Source organism: Salmo trutta, chromosome 20 (genome assembly GCF_901001165.1).
Source record: "Salmo trutta chromosome 20, fSalTru1.1, whole genome shotgun sequence".
In the NCBI taxonomy this organism is placed as follows: domain Eukaryota; kingdom Metazoa; phylum Chordata; class Actinopteri; order Salmoniformes; family Salmonidae; genus Salmo; species Salmo trutta.
The window spans coordinates 11,855,884-11,878,430 of record NC_042976.1 but is presented as its reverse complement, the minus strand read 5'-3'; the positions used below and the strand labels follow the sequence as shown (position 1 = coordinate 11,878,430).

General features: G+C 41.2%; 1 protein-coding gene across 1 annotated transcript in view; it reads right to left on the bottom strand.

Annotated features, from left to right (window-relative positions):
- Window positions 1-22,547, bottom strand: part of LOC115155552 (parathyroid hormone 2 receptor-like) — a 73,366-nt gene that overhangs the window by 23,844 nt on the left and 26,975 nt on the right. The window contains exons 6-8 of the mRNA XM_029702253.1: window positions 22,134-22,317; window positions 14,956-15,109; window positions 1,697-1,757 (exon numbers count right to left, since the gene is read on the bottom strand). Coding sequence (XP_029558113.1) covers window positions 1,697-1,757; window positions 14,956-15,109; window positions 22,134-22,317 — 399 coding nt within the window. The remainder of the gene's footprint in view (window positions 1-1,696; window positions 1,758-14,955; window positions 15,110-22,133; window positions 22,318-22,547) is intronic.

Genomic DNA, 22,547 nt, shown 5'->3' with positions numbered 1-22,547 from the left:
GATCCTTATTTTTCTCTATGTTTGGTTAGGTCAGGGTGTGACTCGGGTGGGGAAGTTTATGTTTCTGTTTCTTTGTTTTTGGGCTGAGTGTGGTTCCCAATCAGAGGCAGCTGTCTATCGTTGTCTCTGATTGGGAATCATACTTAGGCAGCCTGTTTTCCACCTGTGTTTGTGGGAGGTTGTTTTCGGTTTAGCATCTGTGCCTGACAGAACAGTGCACTTTCGTTTTGTTGTTTTTGGTTATTCTTGTTTGAGTGTTTCTTGAAATAAATTATCATGAACACTTACCACGCTGCGCCTTGGTCCACTTCTCCTTCTAACGACGAGCGTTACACTGAGAGTCTTTAGAGGGCTGTCATGTGCCTTTTACTGAGGAGTGGCTTCTGTCTGACCACTCTACCATAAAGGCCTGACTGGTGGAGTGCTGCAGAGATGGTTGTCCTTCTGGAAGTTTCTCCCATCTCCACAGAGGAACTCTAGAGCTCTGTCAGAGTGACCATTGGGTTCATAGTCACCTCCCTGACCAAGGCCCTTCTCAACCGATTGCTCAGTTCGGCCGGGCGGCCAGCTCTAGGAAGAGCCTTGGTGGTTCCAAACGTCTTTCATTTAAGAATGATGGAGACCACTGTGTTCTTGGGGACCTTCAATGCTGCAGACATTTTTTGGTACCCTTTCCCAGATCTGTGCCTCGACACAATCCTGTCTCGGAGCTCTATGGACAATTCCTTTGACCTCATGGCTTGGTTTTTGCTCTGACATGCATTGTCAACTGTGGGACCTTGTATAGACAGGTGTGTGCCTTTCAAAATCATGTCCAATCAATTGAATTTACCACAGGTGGACTCCAATCAAGTTGTAGAAACATCTCAAGGATGATCAATGGAAATAGGATGCACCTGAGCTCAATTTCAAGTCTCATAGCAAAGGGTCTACTATTGTAAATAAGGAATTTCTGTTTAATATGTTTAACACATTTGCAAAAATTTCTAAAATGTGTTTTTGCTTTGTCATTATGGGGTATTGTGTGTAAATTGCTGAGGATTTTTTAATTTTTTTAATCCATTTTAGAGTAAGGCTGTAACATAATAAAATGTGTAAAAAGTCAAGGGGTCTGAACACTTTCCGAAGGCACTGTACATCATAAAATTAACAGTCTTTTGATTGATCCAAAAAATGATGCTGGTACAAATGCTCAGACCAATATAATGATCCAATAAGCTATGAAACGGAGGTAGCTTAAACCTATTCACTATGGTTATGTTATTTGAAATTGTTTTATGTAGAAATATGTGAGTAATGTAAAGTAGAGGTAAAGAAACACATGCGCAGAACGTGATCCGCACATGCTCAGGAGCTTCGGCATCTTTAGTCTGGAGAAAAAAAGTCCAGAAAAAATTGGATCCGCAGCCACGGCCTAATTTAAATGTATTCATGATGTTGAATAGCTTAATGTTTTGAATCCCAATTAACTAGAGGAGGAGAGATGGTGCTCTTTATACGGTCATTCTACATAAATCCATATTTATACAGAGCATAATTATGAAGAGCAGGGGGGGGGGATAAAGGAGGCATGACAAGGTGCTTGAGAGGGCCATAGCTGGAGGATTCCATCTGGTGAGCAGATAATTGGGGATAGCTATTAGATATTTATACATAAAGCATCTGCATATTGAATGTGGACTAGGTTCTCACTCACCTTCCATCTGCTAGTGTTGCCCGGACAACTGCCCATGCTGCCACGAACAGAGCTGGAACACCTGGAATTGGAATGATGAAAAGAACAGCAGCTTCCTACAAATGTTATAAACACTAATTAAATAGAGCACCAGGGCCTTAACATAACGAAATGACTTAATTGTTGTTTTCTATTGAAATGGTGTTATTTGTGTTATTCCGTTATTCCTAACTATGTTGTGGCATTTTTCTGTTCCTATGTAACAGCTCACTAATAACAGCTGCAATAGCACAGGAACAGGCTAGTTAGACCAACAATTAGTTGTTCAATCTAGAAATAGCTCTCTGAGACAGTATGAACTTTGAAAGCAGGATAATTGAGTGGGTTGATTTCTCTTTTGCTAAAAGGTGTTTTTAAGAGTCAGCTAGCTACAAAGCAGGAAGTTGAGAATCGTAATTAACACACTTGGCTTTCTCCCCGTTAGAGCTGAAAAATATGAGTGAGGACAACTCAACTCTAAACTCGGAGTGTGGTGTCAGGAAAATAACCTCTCACTCATCGTCAACAAAACAAAACAAAGGAGACGATTGTGGACTTCAGGAAACAGCAGATGGAGCACCCCTCCATCCACATCGACGTCACAGTAGTGGAGAAGGTGGAAAGTTTTAAGTTCCTCGGCGTACACATCACGGACAAACTGAAATGGTCCACCCACACAGACAGAGTGGTGAAGAAGGAACAACAGTGCCTCTTCAACCTCAGGAGGCTAAAGAAATGTGGCTTGTCACCTAAAACCTTCACAAACTTCTACAGATTCGCAATCGAGAGCATCTTGTCGGGCTGTATCACAGCCTGGTACGGAAACTGTACCGCCCTAAAATGCAAGGCTCTCCAACGCATCAACGGGGCAAACTACCTGCCCTCCAGGACACCTACAGTCCCCGATGTCACAGGAAGGCCAAAAATAGCAACGACCTGAGCCACTGCCTGTTCACCCCGCTATCATCCAGAAGGCGAGGTCAGTACAGGTGCATCAAAGCTGGGACGGAAAGACTGAAAAACAGCTTCTATCTCAAGGTCATGTAACATTTGTCGTAGTGGAGAGAAGACCAATACGCAGCGGGAATGTGGATACTCATCTTTTTTTAATAAAACATGAGTAAAGCATCCACAGGAAAAAACAATAAACAATACTCACGACGACAGGAACAGTTTTGCAGGCTAACTAAACGCAGTGCAAAAACAACTACCCACAACCCCAAAGAAAAACACACACCTGTTTATAGGACTCCCAATCAGAGGCAACTAGAAACACCTGCCTCCAATTGAGAGTCCAGCAACCCAACCTACACATAACACAAAACCTCTGCCACGTCCTGACCAAAACTAATACAATTACTCCCTCTGCTGGTCAGGACGTGACAGGTTATCAGACTGTTAAACAGCCATCACTAACATAGAGAGGCTGCTGCCAACATACAGACTCAAATCACTGGCCACTTTAATAAATGGATTTAATAATGGTATCTCTCGTCACTTTAAATAATGGCACTTTAATAATGTTTACATATCCTACATTACTCATCTCATATGTACTGTATATACAGTATTTTATACCATCTATTTAATTTTTTCCTATGCCACACGGCCATCGCGCATCCATATATTTATATGTGCAAATATATGTATTTATTCCACCCCGTTACATTATCTGTATAAGGTAGTCGCTGTGAATGTGTTAGATTACTTATTAGGTATTACTGCACTGTCGGAACTAGAAGCACAAGCATTTTGCTACACTCGCATTAACATCTGCTAACCATGTGTATGTGACAATTTTTATTTATTTGATTTGACACCATCACACCTCCTCCTCCATGCTTCACGGTAGGAACCACACAGCCTGCAATCACCTACTCTGCGTCTCACAAAGACACGGCTGTTGGAACCAAATATATTAAATCAGACCAAAAGGACAGATTTCCACCGCCCTAATGTCCGTTGCTCTTGTTTCTTGGCCCAAGCAAGTCAACTTTTCTTATTGGTGTCCTTTAGTAGTGGTATCTTTGCAGTAATTTGAAGGCCTGATTTACGCAGTCTCCTCTGAACAGTTGATGTTGAGATGTGTCTGTTACTGAAACTCTGTGAAGCATTTATTTGGGCTGCAATCTGAGGTACAGTTAACTCTAGTGAACTTATCCTCTGCAGCAGAGGTAACTCTGGGTCTTCCTTTCCTGTGGCGGTCCTCATGAAATTCAGTTTCATTATAGGGCTTGATTGACTGACCTTCATGTCTCAAAGTAATGATGGACTGTAGTTTCTCTTTGCTTATTTGAGCTGTTCTTGCCATAATATGGCCTTGGTCTTTTACCAAATAGGGCTATCTTCTGTATACCACCCCTACCTTGTCACAATACAACTGATTGGCTCATACGCATTAAGAAGGAAATAAATTCCTCAAATTAACTTTTATCAAGGCACACCTGTTTATTGAAATTAATTCCAGGTGACCTCATGAAGCTGGTTGAGAAAATGCCAAGAGTGTGCATGTCACGCCCTGGCCATAGAGAGGGTTTTATTCTCTATTTTGGTTAGGCCAGGGTGTGACTAGGGTGGGCATTCTATGTCCTTTTTTCTATGTTTTTGTATTTCTTTGTTTTGCCCTGGTATGGCTCTCAATCAGGGACAGCTGTACATCGTTGTCGCTGATTGGGAGCCATACTTAGGTAGCCTGTTTTCCTTTGGGTTTGGTGGGTGGTTATTTTCTGTTTTGTGAGTATTACCTGACAGAACTGTTTGGCTGTTGTTTCTGTTATTTTGTTTAAGTGTTCACCAGAAATAAATACATGATGAGCACTATCCACGCTGCGCTTTGGTCTACTCTTTCAGACGGCCGTTACAGTGCAAAGCTTTCATCAAGGCAAAGGGTGGCTACTTTGAAGAATCTCAAATATATTTGGGTTTGTTTAACACTTTTTTGGTTACTACATGATTCCATATGTGTTATTTCATTGTTTTGATGTCCTCACTATTATTCTATAATGTAGAAAATAGTAAAAATAAAGAAAATGATTAGGTGTGTCCAAACTTTTGACTGGTACTGTATAATTATAATATTTATATACTTGTATACACATTAGTCATCATAGATTGGTGTACAAAAACAAAACACAAATTGATAGCTGAGCAGTATAAAAGTATGCAATGTTTGTTGTCCATAAATCATATATTACTGTGATATATACAGTTGAAGTCGGAAGTTTACATACACTTAGGTTGGAGTCATTAAAACTCGTTTTTTACCACTCCACAAATTTCTTGTTAACAAACTATAGTTTTGGCAAGTCGGTTAGGACATCTACTTTGTGCATGACACAAGTCATTTTTCCAACAATTGTTTACAGACAGATTATTTCACTTATAATTCACTATTTCACAATTCCAATGGGTCAGAAGTTTACATACACTAAGTTGACTGTGCCTTTAAACAGCTTGGAAAATTCCAGAAAAATATGTGATGGCTTTAGAAGCTTCTGATAGGCTAATTTACATAATTTGAGTCAATTGTAGGTGTACCTGTGGATAAATTTCAAGGCCTACCTTCAAACTCAGTGCCTCTTTGCTTGACATTATGAGAAAATCTAAAGAAATCATCCAAGACCTCAGAAAAACTATTGTAGACCTCCACAAGTCTGTTTCATCCTTGGGAACAATTTCCAAATGCCTGAAGGTACCACGTTCATCTGTACAAACAATAGTATGCAAGTATAAACACCACGCAGCCGTCATACCACTCAGGTTGGAGACGCATTCTGTCTCCTAGAGATGAACGTACTTTGGTGCGAAAAGTGCAAATCAATCCCAGAACAACAGCAAAGGACCTTGTGAAGATGCTGGAGGAAACAGGTACAAAAGTATCTATATTCACAGTAAAACGGGTCCTATATCGACATAACCTGAAAGTCCGCTCAGCAAGGAAGAAGCCACTGCTCCAAAACCGCCATAAAAAAAGCTAGACTACGGTTTGCAACTGCACATGGGGACAAAGATTGTGCTTTTTGGAGAAATGACCTCTGGTCTGATGAAGCAGAAATAGAACTGTTTGGCCATATTGACCATCGTTATGTTTGGAGGAAAAAAGGGGACGTTTGCAAGCTGAAGAATACCATCCCAACCGTGAAGTACGGGGGTGGCAGCATCATGTTGTGGGGGTGCTTTGCTGCATGAGGGACTGGTGCACTTCACAAAATAGATGTCATCATGAGGAGGAAAATTATGTGGATAAATTGAAGCAACATCTCAAGACATCAGTCGGGAAGTTAAAGCTTAGTCAATTTTAAGGCAATGCTACCAAATACTAATTGAGTGCATGTAAACTTCTGACCCACTGGGAATGTGATGAAAGAAAGAAAAGCTGAAATAAATCACTCTCTACTATTATTCTGACATTTCACATTCTTAAAATAAATATATTTCGCTAAGGTGTATGTAAACTTCCGACTTCAACTGTATATATATATATATATATATATATATATATATATATATATATATTACTGTGTTTGCGGTTGTAAAACCATTGCACGTAAGGTAAATAACATTTTCAGAGGACAACTTTAATGTTGGTATATTACATAAGAAAACACATTTGCATGTTTTTACTTTAAACAAGAAAACAAACCACTCTGCTGAATATGACAGTTCCAACATAACAACTTGTTTACTCCGGCAACCTCATATTTACTTCACATAAATGTAATTACATGGTTCTCTGGATTGACATGGATCGCAGTTGTAATTTTCTGTCTCGGCTTAGTGGCTTAACCAAAGAGACAAAATCACATTGATTGACTGTGATAGAAAGGATGGTTTGTTTCTAAGTGTGTGTGTGTGTGTGTGTGTGTGTGTGTGTGTGTGCCTGTCTGCTTGCCAGCATGCCTGCGTTAGTCAACAAACACCCCACAAAGTTCCCCCGGAGTGTATTTCCAGCTCCTTTCGCCTGAGAAAAGTTATTTTTACATCGACATTTCGAACATCTCTGTCGTGGTCCCTGCTCCCTAACAGGAAGAACACATCAAACGAGGATGGGGCATGAATAAAAACAACATTAACCATAAGAGGGAGGGGCCGTATCAAAACAAACAAGCAAGAGTCACTGTGAGGCCGAGTGGGGAGGAGAAGAGGTTGTAAGAGGATTGGGCTAGATGCTATTGATGATTGTTTTCTGAATGTGCCTCTAATACAGTGGCTATGAGTAGAGACTACTCTAATACAGTGGCTGTGTCACGCCCTGACCTCAGAGAGACGGTTTATTTCTCTATGTTGTTAGGTCAGGGTGTGGAGTGGGCATTCTATGGATTTTATTTCTATGTTTTGGCCAGGTATGGTTTCCAATCAGAGGATGCTGTCTATCGTTGTCTCTGATTGGGAACCATACTTAGGCAGCCCTTTTTCCCTCCTTGAGTTGTGGGATCTTGTTTTTGTGTTGTGCCTGTGAGCACACCATTACTTCACGTTTCATTTGCTTCTGTATTTGTTTTGGAGAGTTTCATTTATTAAAACGTGGAACTCTACGCATCGCTGTGCCTTGGTCTACTCATTTTGACGATCGTGACAGGCTGTGAGAAGAAACTACTCTAATATCAGAGATGTCAGATCAACAATCAATTCTCCCTGGCGCGGGTCTACTGACTAAAAAGAGTGGGAGGAAATATGCTATACGACATCACATTCAGCGTGTTATTGAAAAGAGGAGTTATGTTACAAAGCAGGGCATGAGTACAGTGTATGTATGCTTATGCTCAGCTTGCTTTGTTGAACAGTGATGGTAGATTTGTCTACCTGCTGACACAGTGCTTTGTTATATGGTGATGGTAGATTTGTCTACCTGCTGACACAGTGCTTTGTAGTACGGTGATGGTAGATTTGTCTACCTGCTGACACAGTGCTTTGTTATATGGTGATGGTAGATTTGTCTCCCTGCGGACACAGTGCTTTGTAGTACGGTGATGGTAGATTTGTCTCCCTGCGGGGACAGTGCTTTGTTGTACGGTGATGGTAGATTTGTCTACCTGCGGACACAGTGCATTGTTGTACGGTGATGGTAGATTTGTCTCCCTGCGGAGACAGTGCTTTGTTCTACGGTGATGGTAGATTTGTCTCCCTGCGGGGACAGTGCTTTGGTCTACGGTGATGGTAGATTTGTCTCCCTGCGGGACAGTGCTTTGTTCTACGGTGATGGTAGATTTGTCTCCCTGCGGGGACAGTGCATTGTTCTACGGTGATGGTAGATTTGTCTCCCTGCGGGGACAGTGCTTTGTTCTACGGTGATGGTAGATTTGTCTCCCTGCGGGGACAGTGCATTGTTCTACGGTGATGGTAGATTTGTCTCCCTGCGGTCACAGTGCATTGTTGTACGGTGATGGTAGATTTGTCTCCCTGCGGGGACAGTGCTTTGTTCTACGGTGATGGTAGATTTGTCTCCCTGCGGGGACAGTGCATTGTTCTACCGTGATGGTAGATTTGTCTCCCTGCCGGGACAGTGCTTTGTTCTACGGTGATGGTAGATTTGTCTCCCTGCCGGGACAGTGCTTTGTTCTACGGTGATGGTAGATTTGTCTCCCTGCCGGAACAGTGCTTTGTTCTACGGTGATGGTAGATTTGTCTCCCTGCCGGGACAGTGCTTTGTTCTACGGTGATGGTAGATTTGTCTCCATGCGGGGACAGTGCTTTGTTCTACGGTGATGGTAGATTTGTCTCCCTGCGGGGACAGTGCTTTGTTCTACGGTGATGGTAGATTCGTCTCCCTGCCGGGACAGTGACATGTTGTACGGTGATGGTAGATTCGTCTCCCTGCGGGGACAGTGCATTGTTCTACGGTGATGGTAGATTTGTCTCCCTGCGGGGACAGTGCTTTGTTCTACGGTGATGGTAGATTCGTCTCCCTGCGGGGACAGTGCTTTGTTGTACAGTGATGGTAGATTTGTCTCCCTGCGGGGACAGTGCTTTGTTGTACAGTGATGGTAGATTTGTCTCCCTGCGGGGACAGTGACATGTTGTACGGTGATGGTAGATTTGTTTCCCTGCGGGGACAGTGCTTTGTTCTACGGTGATGGTAGATTCGTCTCCCTGCCGGGACAGTGACATGTTGTACGGTGATGGTAGATTTGTCTCCCTGCGGGGACAGTGACATGCCTTGAGTTTCTATCATGTCACCTGATTAAAGGGGTTAAGAACAGCATTGAAGTGTCCTATAAAGTCTCCTTTTGGGTCATACAGTTAAGTGGTTTCTAGGATCATGAAAGTAAGGATTACATATTGGCCACAATATCAATGGCTTAGTGGGATTTTTTTTAAAACATCTACCCTGTGGGTCTTACAGTAAAGTGGTTCCAAGAACAAAAGGAACATTTGTTTTGATGAAGACCCAAAGAATGATTTTGTAACGCCCTGGCCATAGAGAGGGGTTTTTGTTCTTTATTTTGGTTAGGCCAGGGTGTTACATTGGGTGGGCGTTCTATGTTCCTTTTTCTATGTTTTTGTATTTCTTTGTTTTGGGCCGTGTGTGGCTCCCAATCAGGCACAGCTGAAGCTCGTTGTTGCTGATTGGGGGTCACACATAAGGAGCATGTTTTTCCTTTGGGTTTTGTGGGTAATTGTTTCTGTTTAGTGTTTGCACCTGACAGGACTGTTTGGCTGTCAGTTTCTTGTTTTTGTCTAACGTGTTCTTTCTTTAATAAATTCCTGAAGATGAACACATCCTCCGCTGCACCTTGGTCTACTCTCTCTCACGACAGCCCTTACAGAATTACCCACCACAAAAAGACCAAGCAGCGGAGAAGAGGGCAGATGGAAGTCAAGGAGGACTATTGGAAGCAGCGCGCTCGGGAGGAGATGGCATCCTGGTCGCTGGAGGTGTTGGAGTCAAGGATTGACTGGACATGGGAGCAATTGCGGGACCATTGTGACAACCTGCCTGGGAGGCAGGTAGAGCCCGAGAGGCAGCCCCCAGCTCTCTCTCACGACAGCCCTTACAGATTTAATACATTTTTTAAAGAAATAGAAATGAATATTAGTTCTTAAGAAGAACCAGACAACGTCCAACAAACTTCCTAGTCTCGTATTCATTCAGCAACGTGAGACAGACGGAAAGGGACATCACTGTTGCCACCTGTAGATGCCAGTTCCTTCCCCCACAACACACCAACCTGAGCAACACACCTGAAACCCTGTGGTAGAACCACTATCATGCTGTCTCAATGAACTCTACCAAGTATTGTTTAAGCCATTAAAATGGAGTCAGACCTGTACACCAATAGAGGAGTTAATGGTAGGTGATCCTATAGTACTGGAGACTCATTTGGAATCTATGGAATGAGTAGTTATCATCAGCAGGTGGCAAACACACACACGTTCTTTGCAGGGTTGTTTGATGACTGGACATCATGGTGGGCTGAATGGTTCGATTAACTCTCTTTGAGGCAGGGGTCCCCAACTTTTTCTTGCATGAGAGCTACTTTTTTTTAAATGAAACATGTCGTGAGCTAAAAAAAAAATCTAGACATTAAATAGGCACATTCTTCTCTTCTCCACTGGAACTCTTTCCCAGGTCCTTAGTGTACTAGAGAAAGTAGTGCAGTATGTTTTATGTCAATATGGTAAAATAATGGTTAATAAACAACTCTAAGAGGGGGCCCTATAAAATCTTAGATTTTTTTCCACCAAATTCTGTGATATTTTCCCAAATTATGATTTTTTTAGTTTTTCACTCTTAAAATTAAAATTGTTCATAGAGAAACAATGAAATTGTATGTTCTGAGTCCATGTCAATGAAGAAATCACATTTTTTGTGGGTCTGGAAGAAGATTTTTGAGTGTAATATCTCTTTAATTGTGCCTCTGACCCTTTCATTGCGCATCTATGCATGAGGAATGTGCTGTCTAATGTGCCAGTCTTTCATGGCAACGTTTGCAAATAACAAATAATAGACAGAAATAATATACTTACTAATGATATACACTAATGGTCAAAAGTCTCAGAACACCTACTCATTCAAGGGTTTTTCTTTATTTTTTACTATTTTCTACATTGTTGAATAATAGTGAAGGCATCATAACTAGGAAATAACGCATATGGAATCATGTAGTAACCAAAAAAGTGTTAAACAAATCAAATGTGGCAAAGAAGGGGGTCGAGTGATAATTGGCAGATATGTGAGGGCAGAACTAATAAACGGGCTCTGCCCGATCACTAAAATGGCCATCCCGATCAGAACTACAGATCACAAAATGGCCGACTGCCAAAACTACAATTCCCATAAGCAAGGGGAACCCTCAGAAGGTGGAGCCGACCCACAGATAAAGGGTCAAGAAAAACCAGGAAAAGAGAGAGAGGGCTGTAAGGATCTATGAACCATAGAGAAAGAGACAATCTATATTGGCTGGATTTACCGTGTATGAGCTGGACTGTTTTGGACTTACCTGTTGGCGTTTAGACCTGGACCTACCGAGAACCAGATTTGTGTACCGAACCCTGCTATCCTTGACCTTGCCTGCGGCCTGGGTGGACCAGGACGGAGAAACAAACACACTGGTACTGTCATGTTCGAAATAACTTTAATTCTGGGCTGATTTTGGTGACAGTTTCCCCCTTAATTTGTGACAAACGCTCCTAACCTTGAAGAGGTTTGCCACACAAAATATATTTTATATTTGAGATTCTTCAAAGTAGCCACCCTTTGCCTTGATGACAGCTTTGCACACTCTTGGCATTCTCTCAACCAGCTTCACCTGGACTGCCTTTCCAACAATCTTGAAGGAGTTCCCACATATTCTGAGCACTTGTTGGCTGCTATTCCTTCACTCTGCGGTCCGACTCATCCCAAACCATCTCAATTTGGTTGAGGTTGGGGGATTGTGGAGGCCAGGTCATCTGACGCAGCACTCCATCACTCTTCTTCTTGGTAAATTAGCCCTTACACAGCCTGGTGGCGTGTTGGGTCATTGTCATGTTGAAAAACAAATGATAGACCCACTAAGCCCAAACCAGATGGGATGGTGTATTGCTGCAGAATGCTGTGGTAGCCATGCTGGTTAAGTGTGCCTGTCATGTTCTGACCAGAAAAGTGGTTATTTGTTATTGTAGTTTGGTCAGGATGTGGCAGGGGGTGGTCAGGATGTGGCAGGGGGTGTTTGTTTTATGTGTTTCGGGGTTTGTTGGGCTATGTGTTATGTAGTGGAGTGTTATGTAGAGGGCTGTTATTTAGAGTGTTTTGGGGTTTTTGGGTTATGCTCTAGGTTAGTGTATTTCTATGTTAGATCTAGGTTGTTTAGTTCTATGTTAATTGGGATTGGCCTTCAATTGGAGGCAGCTGTTCCTCGTTGCCTCTGATTGAAGGTCCTATGTATAGGGGTGTGTTTGTAATGGGAATTGTGGGTAGTTATCTCCTTGTTTAGTGTCTGAGCACCTGACAGGAATGTTAGTGTCGTTTGTTGTGTTTGTATACGTGGTTTTTTTCCCCCCCCCTTCTTTTAACACATTAAAGAAGATGAGTATACACGTTCCCGCTGCACCTTGGTCCAATCATTACGACACTCGTTCTAGTGCCTTGAATTCTAAATAAATGACAGACAGTGCCACCAGCAAAGCACCCCCACACCATAACACCTCCTCCTCCATTTTTACAGTGGGAAATACACAAGTGGATATCATCCATTCACCCACACCGTGTTTCACAAAGACAAGGCAGTTGGAACCAAATCTCATATTTGGACTCCAGACCAAAGGACAAATTTCCACCGGTCTAATGTCCATTGCTCGTGTTTCTTGGCCCAAGCAAGTCTCTTCTTCTTATTGATGTCCTTTAGTAGTGGTATCTTTGCAGCAAATCGACCATGAAGGCCTGATTCACAGTGTCCTCTGAACAGTTTATGTTAAGCTGTGTCTGCTACTTGAACTCTGTGAAGCATTGATTTGGGCTGCAATTTCTGAGGCTGGTAACTTTAATGACATTATCCTCTGCAGCAGAGGTAACTCTGGGTCTTCTTTTCCTGTGGTGGTCCTCATGAAAGCCAGTTTCATCATAGTGCTTGACGGTTTTTGCAAATGCACTTGAAGAAACTTGCAATGTTATTTACATTTTCCATATTGACTGACCTTAATGTCTTAAAGCAATGATGGACTGTCATTTATCATTCCCGGTGACAACTTCATGAAGCTGGTTGAGAGAATGCCAAGAGTGTGCAAAGCTGTCATCAAGGCAAAGGGTGGCTACTTTGAAGAATCTCAAATATAAAATATATTTTGATTTGTTTTACACTTTTTTTGGTTACTACATGATCCCATATGTGTTATTTCATAGTTTTGATGTCTTCACTATTATTCTACAACGTAGAAAATAGTAAAAATAAAGAAAAACCCTTGAATGAGTAGGTGTTGTAAAAGCTTCGACCGGTAGTGAACTTCTGTCAGGTAAGCCTACTTTGCAGTTAAAATGTAATTGATAAGGTTTGGGGTAAAGTATTTCTTTCAAACCACAAGACGGTTATCATATCACATGGCTACACAAAGAGTGAGAGACAAACGCGCGGACCACACAGACAGACAGTGGCAATATTGCTGGAAATTAATTGGCAGTTAGGTTTGGCTTTTTAAGCCAATAGTGGCTAACCAGGGGTGGGGTTATGTCAATGTTGTGTTGATTACATAGTAGCTGGGAGCTTGCTGTGTCTGATACTTGTGAGATTTGTTAATGACAGTTTGCGGTAGAACACGTGAAAATTGCATGAACTTTCAGAATTGTTTGGAGGCTACTCACATGTGGGCTGCGAGCTACTGGTAGCTTACGATTGACCTGTTAGAGAACCCTGGTCTAAAGCCTGCTGTCGCTGATAAATTGTTTGTGCTGGACAGAGCAGGGGTGTCTCTCAAAATGCATACTACCGTGCTCCGAGGGTCGGAGTATGAGTTCAAATCAAAATATGCGAAACGGAGCATGGAGGGCACTTCTCGAATAAGTTTATACGTGTTTTGAAGCATGTATCGATGTAAGCTTCAAAGGAAAGTATGCAAAGAAATGACACAACCTTTTAAAAAATTATGCAAATTTTCTTGAAATTAATGGCGGTCATTATTTGAGCTGAAGCGTGAGAAAATACACCCCGCCCTTTGAATTGAAATGTTGCCTATTCACATCTAATATGTTGCCTGACTACAATATTTTATCTTGATACGTTAACAAATACTTGTGTTAATTTTGGCATGTTTACCTGCCTACAATTTCCACTGTAGTGTGCGTAGGTCGCAAGCCAATAGTAAGTCAATAGAGCTAACTGGCTAGCTACTACTGTTAGCTAGCCAGACAGCCACGAATAATTGTTAGCTAGCTACCAATGAAGAATTGAAATCTACATTGGATTTAGGTAATTTCTGACTGTTATACTATCTGGTTAGCTACATTATTACGATTCACATATAGCTAACAAATAGTTATGGGTGTTTATCCTGTTTTGTCTCTGTCAACATTGTCCTGGCTAGAAAAAGAAAAGTTCAGTAACTGGCTGGCTAGCTAGCTAGCTAGCCACGAAGAATTGTTAGCTAGCTACCTAAGAAGAATTTGACATCTACTGTACCTTGCATAACATTAGTTTTAGGTAATGTTTAACTAGCTAGCTAGAGTATAAGGATTCACATATATCTAGCTGATAATTAAGAAGTAAAACGTTTGCTTTTTTTGTCTCTATTGTTGCCATTGTCCTGACTGGAAGAAGGTTCATTGAATGGGGAGATGCAGTGGGAAGTAATACAGTAGGGGGAGTACGAGTGCTTCTCAAATGTAATGTTTTATACGTTCTCCACACTCGTCCTCACAAGAACATACTCAAGAGAATGCACTCGGAGAATGCTCTTGGAGCATGAGAGTGTGGAGCACGGTAGTATGCATATTGAGAAACACCCCAGGAATCAGTGTATTATAATTGTGTACTGGCTGCTAGCACAGCAAACATGGATGAAAATCTAATTTAGAAAACAAACATGTACTTTGGTCACCTTTTATAAATATTGATAGAATTTTTACCAAAGCTCTTGATGAAATGAAATAAACAACAATTTGGACACTAAATTTGTTTTTAGAATGCACACCAACCCAATCCAATCCCATAAAGGCTGCTGCCCTATGATGACATCACCACACACAGGTCTCTGTAACCAAATAGTTTTAATCTCAATGAAAATAATCTGTAGTGAAATGAAAATGGAAATCTCGACACACACACACTCACCCCATCCGATGAGGGTGAAGCCCCACAGGTACTTGGTGTCTGAGAGGAAGGCCATGAAGATGAGGCTGTGGAGGTACAGGCCCTCTACCAGGATCCAGTAGTAATTAGTGGCCAGGAAGTAGATGAACAGCAACACTGTCACCTTACACCCAATCTGGAGAGAGAGAGAGAGAGAGAGAGAGAAGGGAGAAAGGGGGAAGAGGAGAGGAGAGAGAGGGGGAAGGGAGAGAAATCAAAAACAAGTGAGGAAAAAGTATTGATTAGTAAGAAAATGACAATATAGAACCTCATTAAAGCTTTGGAATTGCCCCGGGGTTTCACTGTCTTTCACAATCATCCTTCCCCCCCAAAAATGATTTATTCTCACAGCAGGTATTTAATCAAAGTCCCTGTTCAAGTTCTCGTCTTTCTAAAGAGGTAACTGGTTCTGGTTCCAGGGAGGCCCATGCTATCTCAGATGTTGAGAGACAAGCGGGAGGGAGATAGCAGATGCTTTTCATAACTGACGACAAGTAATTATGGGGACGCAACACTCACATTTCCAGCCTAAGGTCTGTTACGTGCCAAAGGGAGCTTGTGTCTAAATGGAAATAACAGCATCCAAGAAACACTGTAGACACATCCATCACAGCTTGAGACAAAGACTTTACAATGTGATATTTCTCTAAATGGCTTCCCTGCCAGCCCACATTTAGTCATGCCAAGCCATTAGAAAAGAAATAGCCACATTATTATTGCTCATTGCCAAGCTTTGACTGAGTTTCTTTCGACACTACTGGCTTTGGGGATCTGATTTGTATTTAACTGTCCAGAATTTGAACTGCAGGCTACTCCCCTTTGATAATGAACTGTGGATCCCTTTGTGATGCTGAAACATGGTCCTTGTTCACCAACTTTACACTGTGAAGTGTAAACTTTACACAGTGTATCTTCAAACTGAGAGAAAAAAAAACTGCTGCGTAAACTTGCGATGACTGTGGTTGATAACCTTATTGGCTATTTACAACACAACAGAGAGCATTGACGTGATGCGAACCTTAGGTCTTAGTGATACTTTTAACTTTCATATTAAAAGGAGCTGCTTTGACCAATTTAGATGGTATTATCCATTTGCATTAGGAGACTCATGAAACAATTTACCTTCTGTACACGTTCACACATCAGCATGGGTGTGTATTCTATGTGGTTGAGTAGATCAAATGTGCCAGGGGATTCACAGATGCCTTGACAAGCACTAGTCATATTGATCTTAACTCCATGCTGTAAGATGCACTCGGGGTGTTTTAATCAGCCTATTAGCTAAACTTGAGAAGATCAACACTACAGCAGTTCAAAGAACAGCAGGCTCCATACTGTGTTCAGAAATAAATAATTATGTCACTAACATGTAAAACAGTTGTTAGCTATGTCACTAACATGTAGAACAATTGAAAGCTATGTCACTTACATGTAGAACAGTTGAAAGCTATGTCACTTACATGTAGAACAGTTGAAAGCTATGCATTAGCTAACCTTTTACACAGCTATTATGCATATGATGTTGAAGAGTAAATGAATGATAAAGAGAAAAAAGAGAAGAATGTGTATATACACAACCACATACAAATATATACATACACGCATACATACATATTAACTATATTTATACAGTACCAATCAAAAGTTTGCGCACACCTACTCGCTTCAAGGGTTTTTCTTTCTTTATACTATTTTCTACATTGTAGCATAATAGTGAAGACATCAAAACCATGAAATAGCACATATGGAATCATGTAGTAACCAAAAAAGTGTTAAACAAAATATATTTTATATTTGAGATCTTCAAAGTAGCCACCCTTTGCCTTGATGACAGCTTTGCACACACTTGGCATTCTCTCAACCCGCCTCATGAGGTAGTCACCTGGAATGTATTTCAATTAACAGGTGTGCCTTGTTAAAAGTTAATTTGTGGAATTTCTTTCCTTCTTAATGTGTTTTGAGCTAATCAGTTGTGTTGTGACAAGGTAGGGGTGGTGTACAGAAGATGGCCCTATTTGGTAAAAGACCAAGTCCATATTATGGCAAGAACAGCTCAAATAAGCAAAGACAAATGACAATCCATCATTACTTTAAGACATGAAGATCAGTCAATCTGGAATATTTCGACAACTTTGAAAGTTTCTTCAACTGCATTTGCAAAAACCATCAAGCGGTATGATTAAATTGGCTCTCATGAGGACCGCCACAGGAAAAGAAGACAGAGTTACCTTTGCTGCAGAGAATAAGTTCATTAGAGTTACTAGCCTCAGAAATTGCAGCCCAAATAAATGCTTCCATTAGTTCAAGTAACAGACTCATCCCAACATTAACTGTTCAAAGGAGACTGTGTGAATCAGGCCTTCATGGCCAAATTGCTGCAAATAAACCACTAATAAGGGACACAAACTAAGAAGATGAGACTTGCTTGGGCCAAGAAACACAAGCAATGGACATTAGACTGGTGGAAATCTGTCCAAAGGCCTGATGAGTCCAAATTTGAGGTTTTTGGTTCCAACTGCCGTAGCTTTTTGAGACACAGAGTAGGTGAACGGATGATCTCTGCATGTGTGGTTCCCACCTTGAAGCATGGAGGAGGAGGTGTGATGGTGTGGGGGTGCTTTGCTGGTGACACTGTCTGTGATTTATTTGGAATTGAAGATGAGCTGGCCTCCACAATCACCTGAACTCAACCAAATTGAGATGGTTTGGGATGAGTTGGACCACAGAGTGAAGGAAAAGCAGCCAACACGTGCCCAGCATACGTCGGAACTCCTTCAAGACTGTTGGAAAAGCATTCCTCATGAAGCTAGATGAGTGAATACCAACACTGTGCAAAGCTGTCGTCAAGGCAAAGCGTGGCTACTTTGAAGAATCTCAAATATAAAATATATTGTTTAACACTTTTGGTTACTACATGATTCCATATGTATTATTTCGTAGTTTTGATGTCTTCACTATTATTCTACAATGTAGAAAATAGTACAAATAAAGAAAAACCCTTGAATGAGTAGGTGTGTCCAAACTTTTGACAGGTACTATATATATATATATATATATATAGATAGTACCTGTCAAAAGTTTGGACTATTTCTACATTATATATAGTGGTGCAGTCAGTCCACAAGGTGACACAGCGTCTTTGGGGAGAACCCTGCCTCCACTCACACCATAGTACCCAGTGGTGTAAAGTCCTTAAGTAAAAATATTTTGATAAGTAGTTTTTTGGGGTATCTGTACTTTACTTTACCATTTTATATTTTTGACAACTTTTTTAATTTTACTTCACTACATTCCTTCACTACAATTTACTTTTTACTCCATACATTTTCCTTGACACCCAAAAGTACTCGTTACATTTTGAATGCAAGACATAAAAATAGTCCAATTCACACACTTATCAAGAGGTCATCCCTACTGCCTCTGATCTGGCAGACTCACTAAACACACATGCTTCGTTTGTAAATGATGTCTGAGAGATGGAGTGTACCCCTGTCTATCCGTAAATAAAATAAAAACTACAAAATTGCGCCATCTGGTTTGCTTAATGTAAGGAATTTAAAATGATGTATACTTTTTTTTACTTTTACTCAAGTAGTATTTTATTTTACTGACTTTCACTTGAGTCATTTTCTATTAAGGCATCTTTACATTTACTCAAGTATGACAATTGGGTACTTTTGCCACCACTGGATCACTCAGTCACCATCTCCCTCTCTTACTCCCTTTCTCTTGCTTATTTTCTCTGTTCCCTCTGTATCTACTGACAGTGCTACTAGAGACCATGTTATAATATCCAGAAACCCTGAGTTTGAAGCTCTGGCACCTCTTTCATCCCCACATTGAGCTATGAGGAATTTGCCCCGTCGTACTGAAGATCAGTTCAAAGGACATCCTCAGGTTACTCACAACATCCCTGGTCATCCTACTGCCTCTCATCCTACTGCAAGATTAAGATATTTATTGTCTCTGCCCTCCCACTTTGTGTGTCCCACTTTCTGAATCCCACTGTTATACTGAATACTTAAGTAAATTATATTTCCCTTTTTTATTTTTGTATAAATTAGAAAAGAATTCTAAAAACCTATTTTTGCTTTGTCATTATGGGGTACTGTGTGTAGATTGATGAGAGAAAAAAAACAATTTAATCAATTTTAGAATATGGCTGTAACATAACATTTGGAAAAAGTCAAGGCGTCGGAATACTTTTCGAATGCACTATACTGCAGTATACTGTATAATATGTTCCAATAATAATATGTTCCATTTAGTTTGTGTCCACATAGTTATCCATCCACCTTTTGAAAGAGCCCTAAAGCTACAGTATGTTTAAAGCTTTCAGACAACTCTCTCCTCACCAATCAGGTGAACATCGCACATGGCATCTGAAGGAGAAAATATATATATATATATTTTTGCAACGCATCCAGGAGCCTTGAAGTGGAAAACAGGGTATGAAGAGAAGAAGGAAGAGAAGGATCAGGATGAAGAGAAGAGGGAGGAGGAGGAAGAAAACTCACATTTGGAATTTGCTGTAACTAATTGGCTAGATTTAGCTGATTCTGATCATCAGGTCAGTCAGTATGCTTTGACAAACGTCCTACTTTGAAGTCTCACAGGCAGAAGCCCACTCACAATTCAGCCAGAGATTAAATCACACAGCTAATTAACTGAAAACATAATCTTATCTCAAGAGGGCTGCAGCATTGCACATTAAATCACTCATAAATCAAAAAGCTTACAAGTATTTAAAAAAAAAAATCCCATCCCATGGTAAGAGCCATTGGCACTACTTTTTTGGGGTAAGCTCCTAGCAAAAGCACTGCGACCTAAACCATAAAGGTTCAGCTGGTGTCTCACACCTGAGAGACCAACGACTGTGTAAATACGTCTTGCTCTGTGGCAGCTCTCAGTAAACATGTAACAGACAGCCTTAAGGCTTATGTGTCATCTATACGAGTCAGAAGCATTTATTCTAGTGCCAAAATTTACTACAAAGTGTAAATAGGATAATTTTGGTCCTAAAGTCAGTATCGTCCAAAATAAAGATTTGCAAGACATAAGGAATCTAGGGTATGTAACAGTTTTCCTTGGGCTGGATTTATTTAAATCCTGCCCACATGCCCACAGCTGTCAGCACCCAAGTAATCATACATTCGGAGCGCAGCTGCATGAAACCTGAAAGTAATACCCGTAGCTGCGGAATGCAGACTGACTGGTACATTTGATTTGACTTTGGATATTCCTATGGGGCTAGTTTGGGACCATCAGTAAATTAAGTAAATTAATTTACACAATATACAACAATATTTTCACATTTCCAAATTTAAATAACTTTCCAAAAAATCTCAAACCAACTATAAATTGTAGAAATCTATATACAAATATTGAAAGCAGAAAAAAGATAATTAAAAGTTATGCGACATGAAAATGTTTTCAAATTTACACTGTCATTTGCTGACGGTCCCTAACTAGCCCCACTGATCCATAGCCAAGCCAATTTTGCCATGGTAGTACTGTACACAGGCCGGCTGAAGCTACAGTAATTGGCGAATGAAGTTTGCTAGCTTGCTAGCAAACCTAAGCTACTTCCAGATCTGGTTAGACTGTTTCAAATGAACTAGAAAGGTGAATGACTAACTGTATACCATTTTGGCAGAGTGAATGTACACCCACATCAAAGCACACGTTCAAGACCAAAATCTCATTCTCAGTGGCATTTCCTAATGAGGAGGATTGAAACCGAGGATCAGGTTAGCCCCTCCTTAAAGCAAAACAGAAAACAAAATACAGTACAGTAAGAAGCACAAACCATTCTAAATGTTGCTGAGGAAAAACTACATAAAAAGGGAAGAGGTTAGTTCCCCAGAGTCAGAGGAACTTGTGGATCCCTTTTTTTATGTCTCTGGGTCCAGTATGAAGGAAGTTAGTTTCGTGAGCCAACGCTAACTAGCGTTAGCACAATGACTGGTAGTCTACAGGAACAGCTAGCATAAAATTGGTATCCACGAATGGTATCCATCTGACTTTAGTAGATAAATGGTTTAGTTACCAAAATCTCTAACTATCCCTTTAAAGTAAAACATTCCAGTCTGTATAGCTTTGAACTATTTGAACCAGCTTTCCCTGATAAAAAAAATAAATACATTTTCTGTGTGATGCCTGTGAAGCCTATTGCCGCTGGCTAGCAGGCTATAGTGCTAAGCTAGTGCTCCCAGTGGTCTATCCTCCCTCACATGTTCAGTGTGTGTATCTCTGACTATACAGTAATTACAGAGCAGAGGAGGTTGCAGTAAGGGAACAGTCAGACTTACAGAGCTTTTTCAGAGCTGGACGAGGCTCTAGTTATAGAGTTGAAATTTAGCATGATATTGAATGGCAACCACAGCCATGTTAGTGGAGACTATAGCCTCGGGTTACTGAGCTCAGCCAGTCTAATTAGCTTTTCCAGTGCATCAGCATGCATGGCTTTGGCTGCGTTTAGACAGGCAGCCCAATTATCATATTTTTTTCACTAATTGATCTTTTGATCAGCTCTGAAAATGTTCTGATGTGAAACGTTCTGCTGCGATTGGTCAAAAGACCAATTAGTGGGGGAAAAATAAGGGAGGGTTTGGCCGGGGTAGACCATCATTGTAAAAATAAAAATTAGTTCATAACTGATTTGCCTACTTAAATAAAGGTAAAAAGGGATCAGAGCGTGGATAATTATGTGTCCACCATGATGCAAAAGGACGCTTGTCATAAGATGCCTGGCAACAAGAAGCTTGAAACCAGTACTGCTCCCGTCACATGGGAAGAAAGTGTCAAAACGTGCAAACAGAACCCCAAAAAAGAGAGGGCATCCTCAGCCTCTTCCAAGAGCTTCCATGAGTCATGGAAGTCTAATCTGTATTTTTCAAGGGCACATCACAGGGGTGCTGGACCGAAGAAAATGTGTAGAAATGAAGTAGGACCCGCACACACAGTTGCATTCACTAGCCTAATGGAGCAATTGTGTGTGCAGGTCACTGTTTTATTTATTCATGGAAGAGCAGGGGTTATAGGGATTCTTAGGGAGAAGGAGTGAAGGAGGGCAGGAGTGAAGGAGTAGAGGCATAGAGAAGTGGAGGAGAGCAAGAGTGGGAGGTACAGGCAGGAGGTGCAGCACTACTACTACTCACATACTGAGAGTTATCCAGCGGTGCCATGGCCACAGTCTTGAAGTTATCCATGAGCACGGCATCAAACTCCTGCAGGCCGGCGCTGGTGTGCACCACCCGGTCCTTGACAAAGATGCTGACAGCTCGGAGCATGAAGGAGATAAACAGGTGGATGTGGATGTAGTTCCTGGTACAGTGGAGACGCCTGACAGGAAACAGAGGACCAGGAAATGTTAAAATCTCTAATAGCTGAGACACACTGAAAATATAAACTTCTATAAGCAGCGTGTGGCCGTGTTGTGTTAGCAACCACCTGCTGTGTGAGCACTAACACACACCGCAGGTGGCCGATATTGTGGCCAGAGGCCCGCTGGTTTTAACCCATAAGGGTATGTTATAACCATGTTATGACCCCTCTACAGTCTAAGCCCTGTC